The sequence below is a fragment of the Malaclemys terrapin genome, chromosome 7, assembly GCF_027887155.1.
Source record: "Malaclemys terrapin pileata isolate rMalTer1 chromosome 7, rMalTer1.hap1, whole genome shotgun sequence".
NCBI lineage: Eukaryota > Metazoa > Chordata > Testudines > Emydidae > Malaclemys > Malaclemys terrapin.
The window spans coordinates 941,148-952,439 of NC_071511.1; the positions used below are offsets into that span (position 1 = coordinate 941,148).

General features: G+C 66.9%; 1 protein-coding gene across 3 annotated transcripts; it reads right to left on the reverse strand.

The window, feature by feature from the left end:
• Positions 1-352: 352 nt before the first annotated feature.
• Positions 353-11,045, reverse strand: PRRT3 (proline rich transmembrane protein 3). 3 transcript variants are annotated; one of them, XM_054035979.1, is made up of 4 exons: positions 10,983-11,045; positions 6,237-7,828; positions 4,872-5,003; positions 353-2,954 (listed from the first exon to the last, which is right to left on the reverse strand). In XM_054035979.1, exons 2-4 carry the CDS (start codon positions 7,801-7,803, stop codon positions 955-957), a joined length of 3,699 nt encoding a protein of 1,232 aa, XP_053891954.1. In that variant the 5' UTR covers positions 7,804-7,828; positions 10,983-11,045; the 3' UTR covers positions 353-954. The 3 variants fall into 3 exon arrangements, with proteins under 3 accessions (XP_053891954.1, XP_053891956.1, XP_053891955.1); XM_054035981.1 differs by lacking the exon at positions 10,983-11,045 and adding an exon at positions 9,731-9,792; XM_054035980.1 differs by lacking the exon at positions 10,983-11,045 and adding an exon at positions 8,586-8,704.
• Positions 11,046-11,292: the final 247 nt, after the last annotated feature.

Here is an 11,292-nt window from a genome sequence, read left to right on the forward strand (position 1 = left end):
CCACTTGTTCTGGCCCAGGAAACCTTCATCTGCCTCTGGGGCCAGGAGCCAGGCCCCCTTCCTCGGCCCATAGTGCAGGGCACTTTGGGCACTGGCAGGGCGTCTCATTCCCCCCACCCTGGGGTGCAGCTGCATGACCCATGGGGATCCCCTGGAAGGGGTTCGACCCCTGTCCCCGGGGTGGGGCACAGACTGTCCCCCCCCCCCCCCCCCCAGCCCAGAGCTATGGGCCCAGCCACAGGGAGAAATCGCTCCAGCACGGCGGGGGACTTGTGAGAGCTAATTTATTTCATTCTTTTGGCACAAACAGACCCACAGCAACAGCCCCCCCACCCCCGGCGTAGCTCAGCCCCCCACCTCTGCCCCCTTAGGATCAGAGCTGGTGGCTCCTGACGCAGCTGTTGTGGTGCCTGTGCAATGTTGGGCCCTGGGGCAGCATCACCTGAGCCGCTCTCTGGGCTTGGCCTAGTGGGGGGACTCAGGCCTGCCGTGCCCATGGGTCCCCCTTGGCTAAGGCCACCTCCCCTCCCCCACCCCCTGCAGCAGCCCTGGGTGCATGGGCCTAACCCCCTCCCTGAGGGCGCTCAGCTGGGGGCTCCTCCCTGGCCTTGGCCCTCACTCAGCCGGAGCCAGCTCTGCCCCCCCCTGCCCAGCTCTGCAGCATGTGCTGGAAGCAAGTCCTGCCCCCTCTGTGCTGGTGCTTCCTGGGCTGGCCCAGCCCCCCACCCGCCCCCCAGTGCAAAATCTGAGCTGGGAAAATGGATCTACATAAAATCACTGATGGGGGTCGGGGGTTGGCACTAGGCAGGGCTGGGGCAGGCAGGGAGCTCGTTGGTTGTGGGCTCTTCCTGGCACTGCCCCCATGCCAGGGCTCCACGGCCTGCCAGCACCGGGGCTGGGCTCCGGCCGCTATCCTCCGCGCTGTGCCGAGGGGGGTCGCCCTGGCCCTGGCCCTCACAGCTCAATGGTGTCACTCGACAGGCTGCGGGAATCCACCTGCTTGCTGAGTGCCAGGAAACTCCTCCTGGCTTCACGCTCAGAGTCTCCGGCGCCGCCCGTGGTGCTGGGTCCGGAGGCCTCGTCGGGGAGCAGCGGGGCCCGGCTGGGCGTCTCCTCCAGGGGCAGGCTCTCCAGCGAGGAGAGGCCATGCCGCCAGGGGTTCCAGCTGATCTTCAGGGAGCCCTTGGAGAAGCTGTCGAGGGAGCTGCCCGAGATGGTGCCCTCGGTGGGGGGCTGGCTGGGCAGGCCCTTGCTGGGGGGCAGGCTGGCGCTCTGGGAGGGCAGGTCGCTGAGCGAGCTGCAGCGGGCCAGGCTGTACAGGTAGTCAGGGTCGCTGCTGCGCCGCTGCCAGGCCTTGGCGGGCAGCAGCGGCTCGGCCGTGGGCGTGAGGGCAGAGCTCCGGCGCAGCGAGGAGCGGGAGTCCTGGCGCGCCAGGCGCCCGGGGTACTGCAGGCTGGAGCACAGGAAGATGCTGTCACGCACCAGGTGCTCCTTGAAGAGCGCCTCGTCGATGCTGCGGCTCAGGTTGATGGGCGAGGGCGGGCGGAACTCCAGCTCGCCGAGCGACAGCACCGACTCCTTCTCGAAGCAGACGCTGGTGTAGGAGCGCCCCATGCGCGCGGCATTGGGGCACTTGGGGCTGGCGCCAGCCCGGCCCAGCGAGGAGGTGGAGCCCCCGGCAGAGAAGGCCCCTGTCGCCCTCACCTCGTTGCTGCCCTTCAGTGCCCGCAGGTGCACCTGCACGGGCGGGTTGCGGATCAGACTTTTGCTGATGTCGTTGCTGGCCGCCCGCTCCTGCGTGCCGTTGGCCCAGTCGTAGCAGTTGTTGGGGTACTCGGGCGCCTCGGCCTTGCGGTAGGTGCAGAAGTAGCGGACGAGCTTGGCCCAGCAGGTGTGGTCAGCGGAGCCGCAGCACTGGCACAAGGGGTGTGAGGCCACGAAGCACAGGGCAAAGGCCAGCAGCAGCTCGCAGATTCGGAACCAGAACTGCACGAACCACCAGGGCCAGGAGAACTCCCCTGGCGGGCCCAGCACCCCGCCCAGCCACAGGGCCCCATACGCCTGGAGCCCACAGCACAGCAGCCCCAGAGCGCTACACCCCAGCAGCACCCGCGGGCAGGGGCCCAGCCCCTGCAGGGCTCTGCCCGGCCCAGGCAGCTCCTGGGGGTCCTCACAGCCAAGCGACCCCTGCTGGGCCTCGCCCGGCCCGGCAGGCTGGTGGGGCCGCAGCTGCCAGTACGCAGCCAGGCTGGCCAGCATGAGGGCGGTGCCGCAGGCGCAGGAGAGCAGGTGCAGCCCCACGCCCAGCACGGGGCTCAGCAGCGACGAGAGCAGGTCGGCTGCCAGCAGCGCGGTGCTCTGGAGCGAGGCCAGCGCGGCCAGCAGGGGCAGGCTCTGCAGGGGGGGCGGCAGCAGCTGCAGCAGGGCGAAGGCGCCGAGCAGCAGCGGGAAGGGCGCGTTGTACAGCAGCCGCACGGCCGGGGTGGGCAGCCTGGCCCTGGCGCCGTAGGGGTCGGTGAGGAGGAAGGTGGCGCGGAGCAGGCCGGCGCCCAGCAGCAGGGCGTTGGCGCCCAGGGCGTAGGGCAGGTGGGGCAGGCCCAGGACGGGCGAGCCCACGAGGCTGGCCACGCAGACCAGGCTGAGCAGCAAGAAGAGGGTGCTGGTGCCATAGACGTGCAGCTCCCAGGCGAAGCCGAGCGTGCGCTGCAGGTCTGCCCAGCGCAGCAGCGTCTGGTTGGGCTGCAGGAGGCTGCAGGCCCCACTGGCATGGGGGCAGGGCAGGCTAGAGGCAGGCACCGTGGCTGGGACGCTGGGCCCAGGCCTGGGCAGAGGGGGGCGCAGGAGAGCTCGCTGGGTGCTGACTCTGATCAGGCCCCGCTGGGGAGTGGCTGGGGGCTGGGGGTGGGTGGGCACAGGGGCCGTGGTGCTGCCAGGGCCAGGAGGTTGGGTCCCATCTGCAAACAGCAAGGGGCACATTGTCACCAGGGCAGCGTGTGCCACCCCACTGCAGAACGTCCCACAGCTGGGCTGCTCCCCACCCGCTGGCCCTCTCCCCGCCCGGGGGCCTGCAGACCCCTTGCGCCCCCCGGGTCTCTGTGCCCGTTCTGCCCTGCTCTGCCAGCCCCATTCCTTGCATCCACGTTGCCATAGCAACTTGCATCCTGTAGCAGCGTCCAACCAGCTGCTCCCAGGGTTCCCCATCCAGAGCAGAAGCCTGAGCCCCTCACCCGTCCCCTCTGGGCTGCCTGCTGTGGCACTTCAGCCCTGCCAGAGGTGCCCCCTCCCAATGGGGCAAGGGGCTGCAGTGGGAGATACATGCGTGCTGGGGCGGGGGAGGGGGGCCTGGCACAGCCCCACCACTGAGCCATTTAAAGTGACAGCCCCAAACCCCAACAGCCTCCATCTGAGCCCTGTGCCCCTCCCCGAGCCCCACCATTGCCCACAGTCACCCCCAGCACGGGAATGCAGCTGGAGGGACGCTGGCAGAGCTGGGGGGAGTAGAGACCCCAGGGCTGGGCTAACAAGGGCTGCGGGTCGGGAGCGAGGGGCATCGGCAGAGAGGTGACATGTGGGGGGGGGAATGTGGGGTCAAGTGCCCCCCAGCTTGGCCGGCCGGGGGCAGGGAGGGAGAGGGGCTCTGTCCTCCTCTCCCTGCCGAGTTCAGCCCCAGGCGCCCTTGGGCCGGTCACCAGCTGCCCATGGACAGGGGGGGTGTCCTCCCTCCAGCAGGGCTGAGCCCATCACCAGCGGGGAGCCCAGCTCCGCTCCCCCCACCAGCTCCCTGAGGGCTCTGGGCCAAGCCCTGTCCTGCATGGGGGGGGGGGGGAGAGAATCCCCTGGGCCTGGACCATTCACCCACCCCATGGCGTCCGAGCACGCAGCCCAAGTGCCCCCACTGCCAACCCCTATGGGTAACTGCTCCCCATGGCGCAGCCCGCTCAGTAAGTACCCACAGTGCACTGTGGCCACAGATACCCGGGCTCCGGTTCTGGCTGTGCCCGGTGTTCTCCCTGCACCCAGGGCTGGCCAGACCCCCCACAGCGCCCATGCTCTGCATGGGGAGGGGCCTGCAGGGGCTTCAGCGCTCCCTGGCTCCAACCCAGCCTGTCACCAGTCCTGGCTCCCACCTGCTCCTGTTCCCAGCACCTGGCCGAGGCCGGGTCCTGCCCCCGCGGGGCTCTTGCAGCCCTGATGCGGGCGCCTCCTGCCTGCAGATTTCGGGGGCAGCGGAAAGGGCTGCTCCGGTCACAGAGATGGGAGAACTGGGCCCGGGGCCGGGCTGCAGCGAGTCAGGAACGAGGGTTTGTCCCAGGCAGGATCAGGGTTACCGGGAAGCCCAGCCGGACGGGGGGTGGGGCAGCCAGCGCTGATCCCCGTGGGGGGAGGGGATTAGGCACCGTCACTAGGAATAGCCCTGATTGAAGTCGTCACTGAGCCCCAGCCAGATATAGCTGTTCCCTGCCCCCCAATCCCCTTAGGGACCAGCCTGGCTCCTCTGACGGCATCAGGGCCCCCGTGACCCCCAGTCTGCCCGGCTGGGGGCAAAGCCCTACAGCTCCTGTCTGGGCCAGGCCTCTGACGAGCCCCTCTGCTCTGCGGGCCTTCAGGCTGCCGGGGGGGAGAGGGGGGAGCACCTCGACATTCCCACAGGCACCTCACAAGGTGGGTCCCAGCACCCCCCTCTCCAGGAGCGCCTCTAACCTCTGCATCCTCAGTCCCCGCAGGGCTGGGTAGGACTGGGCCAGTTGGGACCCACTGGGGCCTCTCTGAGCCCGCGGTGCCCAGGCCCTGCTGGGGCAGCCCCCAGGCCCAGCTGCCTGTGGTGGTGGGAGAGAGGGGCTGGCTGAGTCACGGGACGGATCCCCCATCACCTGAGTGCCTGGTCCCCAGCGGCGGTGGCCTGGGGGCAGAGGTGGCCGTGGAGGTGGTGTTCACGGGGGTTCTTGGGTCCACAGCTCCCCGGACTCGCTGCGGGGCCCCAATCTCCTCCTCAGCTGCAGCCCCTGAAACAGAACCAAGGGCCCGGGGGCTTCAGGTGGCTGCACCGGCTGCCCCATGGCCATGCACTCAGCCTCACTCGCCCATGGGTGAACAGACCATGAGAACGGCCAGACTGGGTCAGACCAAAGGACCATCCAGTCCAGTGTCCTGTCTGCCGACAGTGGCCAATGCCAGGTGCCCCAGGGGGAGTGAACCTAACAGGTAATGATCAAGTGATCTCTCTCCTGCCATCCATCTCCACCCTCTGACAAACAGAGGCTAGGGACACCATTCCTTATCCAGCCTGGCTAATAGCCATTAATGGACTTAACCTCCATGAATTTATCCAGTTCTCTATTAAACGCTGTTATAGTCCTAGCCTTCACAACCTCCTCAGGCAAGGAGTTCCACAGGTTGACTGTGCGCTGCATGAAGAAGAACTTCCTTGTATTTGTTTTAAATCTGCTGCCTATTAATTTCATTTGGTGACCCCTAGTTCTTGTATTATGGGAATAAGTAAATAACTTTTCCTCATCCACTTTCTCCACATCACTCATAATTTTATATACTTCTATCGTATCCCCCGAGTCTCCTCTTTTCCAAGCTGATTTATATAAGGGCAATAAGATATTCTGTCTTATTCTTTATCCCCTTTTTAATGATTCCTAATGTCCTGTTTGCTTTTTTGACCGCCTCTGCACACTGCGTGGACATCTTCAGAGAACTATCCACGATGACTCCAAGATCTTTTTCCTGATTAGTTGTAGCTAAATTAGCCCCCCATCATATTGTATGTATAGTTGGGGTTATTTTTTCCAGTGTGCATTACTTTACATTTATCCACATTAAATTTCATTTGCCATTTTGTTGCCCAATCAGTTAGTTTTGTGAGATCCTTTTGAAGTTCTTCACAGTCTGCTTTGGACTTAACTATCTTTAGCAGTTTAGTATCATCTGCAAACTTTGCCACCTCACTTTTCAGCCCTTTCTCCAGATCATTTATGAATAAGTTGACTAGGATTGGTCCGAGGACTGACCCTTGGGGAACACCACTAGTTACTGCCCCAGCCTCTCCCGCGGCCACAGGGCGGGACAGCAGGAGAAGGGGCGTCCCGGTGCCTTTGGCAGAGGGCGAGGCCTCCGGCCAGGGGGTGACAGGAGGCTTGTGGGAACATGGGGAGGTGCCCGTGGCGGGGAAGAGACCCCTGGGAGCAGCCCCCACCAGCCACATAGAGCCCAGGGCTGGTCACACGTACCTGGGCGAGGAGGCGTTGGGGCGGGAGACGTTCCCGGGCTGGCATGGAGGTCGGGCCTAGCGCGGGGGTGCGCCGGTCCCTGTTCTGTGCCAGGAGCAGCTTTTCCAGGGAGGTGGAGTGGCTGGGTCACGGATCCGGGCAGCGCCCGCCGAGTGCTTCTCTGATGAGCTGAGAGCCCCTCTGTCCAGACCGGGGCTCTGGTTTCCAGCGTGACCCCCTCTGTCCAAACCGGGGCTCTGGTTTCCAGCGTGACCCCCTCTGTCCAGGCCGGGGTGAGCCTCCAGGTGGGGCTCCCTTGTGCCGGGGGAGCTGGCTCGGTCAGGCGGCCCTGCACTGGAGCCAGGCTTGGCGGGAGCTCCAGTCGGCCAGCGCTGAGCACAGCGGGAGGAAGACCAGGCCACCCACCAGCCACGGAGCCCCCTGCTCCAGCCGTCTGCTGCGGCTGGGAGGTAGCAGCAGGCCAGGCAGCCAGGCTGGCTCCAGGGACCCACCCTACCTCTGGCTGGGGCTGGCCATCCCTGCCTGTGGGGTGCGGGGGCAGCCCCGGGGCATCGCCCCAGGGAGGGAGGGAGGACTGCTGGGTGTAGGAAGCCCGTCCCTTTCCCCAGGCATGCTCCAGCGGTTCCCCGGGCTCCCAGGGGACATCGGCCCGAGGCGCCGGCTGCCCCTTCCCTGGAGCCCAGCTCACAGGCCGGCCCTCCTGACCCACGTCTGCTGCCTGCCGCCACTCGGCGCTGCTGGCTCCTGCCACGGAGCCCGGCCTGGCCGCCAAGGCGACAGTGGACACCGTTGGCCTGGGGCGTGGCGTCCCGGCGGTGCCCGGACTGTCCTGCCCAGCAGGGCCTGGGCTGCTCTCTGCCCCAGGAGGCCTGGCCGGGCTGGGAGAAGCTGGCTGCAGGCTCCTGGGCTCTGAGCCCGAGGGCAGTTCTCTGCTCTCGAAAGCCAAGGCCCCTGGGCTGCCTGCGGTGCTCAGAGCCCCGGAGCCAGGCGCGGGCGTGAAGGGCCAGCTCCCCGAGCCAAGCCCAGTGTGTCCCTGGAACGTGGCCGTGTCTGGGCCAGGGCCCCCAGCCCCCTCAGTGCCAGCAGGTCCCGGAGCCGGGGGCACCTCCAGCGTCTGCCGAGAGCCATCAGCCCCCAGGAGCAGAGGCCAGGCGGGGGGTGGGAGAGCAGAGCTTCCTGCTGGGGCAGGGGGGATCCCCGTGTCATGGCTGATGGCTGCAGAGTGGGCAGCAGGTGCCCCTGGCTGCAGGGGGGCATGGCTGGAGCCTTGCCACAGCTCATCATCCGGCTCCCCAGCCCCACTGAAGACCAGGCTCCCCCCAGGGGCAGCCAGCAGCAATGGGGAGAGGGCTGGCAGAGCCTGCCGGGTCCAGAGAGCCTCTTCGGAGGGGCTGCCCAGAGGGGGCCACCCAGCCAGCTCCTGCACCCAGCCGGGGCCCAGGGAGGCTCCCACAGCCCGTGGCCTGGTGTGTCGCTCGCTGCTGAACGGCTGGGGCAGGGGAGAGGCTGGGAGCAGCGCCAGCACCAGGACCAGGCTCCAGGCAAGGAGCTGCGCTGCAGCCACCATGGCAAACTGCTCCTCGCTCTTCACCCTGCAAGAGAAAGCAGGAGGCAGCCTTAGGGCGAGCCGGCCGCGACGGGGCAGCGCTCCGCTCTCGGGGATGGGCCGTGCCGTGCCCGGGCCAGCAGGGAGAGCGGCAGGCCAACCAAAGACAACAGACGCGGAGAGGCCTGGAAAAGAGCAGTGGGGCCTTGCAGCCAGCGCAGGAGGAGAGGGCGGAGCCAGGCACCGGCACACATGCAGAAGCACCCCCAGCTTGCATGGCCCCCAACATCTGCTCTTCTGGATGCTGCGAGGACCCCCAGCTGCTGCATCTCCTGTCAAATCTCCGGGTGCCAGCCCCCCGGGCTGGACCAGGCAGCCTGAGAAGGGGACACTCAGCCCTGTTGTTCCCTCCCCAGGGTTCCCTCCCCACTGGAGGAACCTTGTTAGCAGCCCCCACTGCGGGGCTGGGCTCAAGGCCCCAGCTCCCACCTTAGTGTGGGTCCCCATCATGGGGGCTTTGCCCCCTGCCTCCCCACGGCACGGCGCAGGGGGGCAGTGGGACCACTGGGGAGGGGATCAGTCCTCCTTGGGGAGGGTCCTGCTGGCCCCATGTGCAGCCACCACCCTGCTGTGCCCAGGGAGACTGTGCACTTCCCTGCAGCAGTGCCCTGCGCAGGCCCCTCCCAGCCTGCTGGCAGAGTCAGCTGGCCCTGGGGCTGCCTCGAGGCGCCACTGCCCGTGGGCAGGGACGTGCCAGCCGAGGCCCCAGCCCCTCTCCCCAGGCAGCCCAGGGCCACGTTCACCTTGGCAGCAGTCTCCGCTCCAGCAGCCCGGTGATGGGGATGCTCAGGCATGGCTAATGGAGCCCAGCACGCCTGATTGGAAACAGCTGTTAACCCTTCCCCGCCACAGCGCTAGCAGGGTGAGCACAGGCCTGGGGCCTCCTGAATTCCTGCTCCAGGCACCCGCTGCCCAGGGCCTGAGCCGGGCCAAGGGGGGCCTGGCTTGACGTGGGCAGGGAGGGTGTGGCCTGGAAGTGGTGAGGTGTATCACTAGCGCCTAGGGGTCCTGCCCAGCACATCAGCCTCCAGCTACCGCTGGGAGAAGGGCTGGTGTCATTCTGGGGCGTAGCTGGAGTGTGTCAGACACGGGAGGTGATTGTCCCGGCGCTGGCCTCAGCGGGGGGTCGTGTCCAGGTCTGGGGGCCGCACCGTAGGGCAGATGTGGACAAACTAGAGAGAATCCAGGGGAAAGCAACACAAACGATGAAAGGTTTAGAAAACCTGCCCTGTGAGGAAAGGGTTAAACCCAGGGCCTGTTTAGCCTGGAGAGCCGAGGACTGAGGGGGACCTGAGAACAGTCTTCACAGGACGGGGATCAATGGTTCTCCATGGCCACGGAAGGCAGGACAAGAAGCGACGGGCTCAGTCTGTGGCCAGGGAGATCCCAGGTAGCTATTCGGAAACCCTTTCTCCCTCTCAGGGGAGCTACACTGTGCAACAGGCTTCCAGGGGAGGCTGTGGGATCCCCATCACTGGAGGGTTTCGAGCACAGGTGGGTTGGACAAACCCCCGCCAGGGATGGTCCAGGGTTACATGGCCCTGCCCCAGCGCAGGGGCTGGACTTCACTAGTTGCCCTTTCCAGGTCCCTTCCAGCCCCACTTTTCTCTGACTCTGTTTTCTGCCTCTCTCCACCCAGCCTGGGCCTGGCCAGACTGCCCAGGGCAGTGGGGGCTGCTGGGCGGGGAGCGTGCGGGGAGCACACCCAGGCATTAGCTCAGCGTCACCAATGGCCTGGCTGGTGCTGAGTCAGTGCTGAGCTGTCCCCAGGGGCTCAGAGACACGCGGGGCTAGGATGCTCTAGGACAGGGGTCCCCAACGCAGTGCCCGGGGGTGCCTCCTGGCCGCCAAAATGCCGCCGAGAAGCGGCAACGTTAAGAAACGCTACCGCCAAACTGACGCCGAATGATGTTGCCGCTTCACAGTGGCATTTCGACGGCCACAGTCCTAGGCGGCTAGTCGTCCAGCGCCCGCCCCACGGAAAAGGTTGGGGATCACTGCTCTAGGACCTCACCGGCAGCAACATGACAGACCCCCACATCCCCTTTCTGCCCCACAACCCCCATCCCTCCACCCCTCTGTATCTCCCATCCCCCATATCCCCCCTTCCTGCCCCATAACCCCCATCTCCTCACCCCTCTGCATCTCCGACCCCCCACATCCCCTTCCTGCCCCACATCTCCCATCCCCTCACCCCTCTGCATCTCCCATCCCCCCTTCCTGCCCCATAACCCCCATCCCCTCACCCCTCTGCATCTCCCATCCCCCACATCCCCTTCCTGCCCCACAACCCCCATCTCCTCACCCCTCTGCATCTCTGACCCCCCACATCCCCTTCCTGCCCCACAACCGCCATCCCCTCACCCCTCTGCATCTCCCATCCCCCCTTCCTGCCCCATAACCCCCATCCCCTCACCCCTCTGCATCTCCCATCCCCCCTTCCTGCCCCATAACCCCCATCCCCTCACCCCTCTGCATCTCCCATCCCCCACATCCCCTTCCTGCCCCACAACCCCCATCCCCTCACCCGTCTGCATCTCCGACCCCCACATCCCCTTCCTGCCCCACAACCCATCCCCTCACCCCTCTGCATCTCCCATCCCCCCTTCCTGCCCCATAACCCCCATCCCTCCACCCCTCTGCATCTCCGACCCCCACATCCCCTTCCTGCCCCACAACCCATCCCCTCACCCCTCTGCATCTCCCATCCCCCCTTCCTGCCCCATAACCCCCATCCCTCCACCCCTCTGCATCTCCGACCCCCCACATCCCCTTCCTGCCCCACAACCCCCATCCCTCCACCTCCCTGCATCTCCCATCCCCCACATCCCCCCTTTCTGCGCCATAACTCCCATCCCCTCACCCCTCTGCATCTCGCACCCCCCCACACACATCCGCGCAGCAGAAGCAGGTGCCCAGCGCGGCCCGCCCCAGTCCGCGCCCCCAGCTCAGCGCGAGCAGCTGGCCCTGCAGGGACGGGGTGTTGGGGGGGGCGCCGCACAGAGCCCCCCGAGACCCGCAGCCCCTCACCTGAGGCCTCCGCAGCGACGCCAAGCGCAGAAGCGCCCGGCCCGGCCCCGCGGGCTCCCCGCCAGACCAACCGCGCGCCCATCACCGTGGCCCCGCGCCCGGCCCCTCACCTGGCACCTGGCTGGGCCCCGCCGCGCTGCTGGGAGCCCGGTCCGCTCCAGTCACGTGCCGCGGCCCCGCCGCTAATGGGCCGGGCCAGGCCCCCCCGCGCCGGGATTAGTCACGGGCCACGTGGGCTTCAACCTGCCCAGAGCCGGCCCGGCCCGGCCCCGGCCCCGGCCCCGGCCCCGCCGGCCTCTGTGCTGGGGGCGGGCCGGGGAAACAGAAATGAGGGGAACTGAGGCATATGGAGGGTCCAGGGCTGGGCTGGCAGGGGCTGCGGGTCAGGAGTGAGGGGCACCGGCAGGGCTGGGCTGGCGG

Bases quoted from the DNA above. Each gene is read 5' to 3' on its own strand.
- PRRT3 (XM_054035979.1), bottom strand. From the start codon at position 7,803: ATGGTGGCTGCAGCGCAGCTCCTTGCCTGGAGCCTGGTCCTGGTGCTG. The intron at 5,004-6,236 runs GTACGTGTGACC...GTTCTGTTTCAG, and splicing joins CCCAACGCCTCCTCGCCCAG to GGGCTGCAGCTGAGGAGGAG. The intron at 2,955-4,871 runs GTGATGGGGGAT...TGCTGTTTGCAG, and splicing joins GCTGGGGACCAGGCACTCAG to ATGGGACCCAACCTCCTGGC.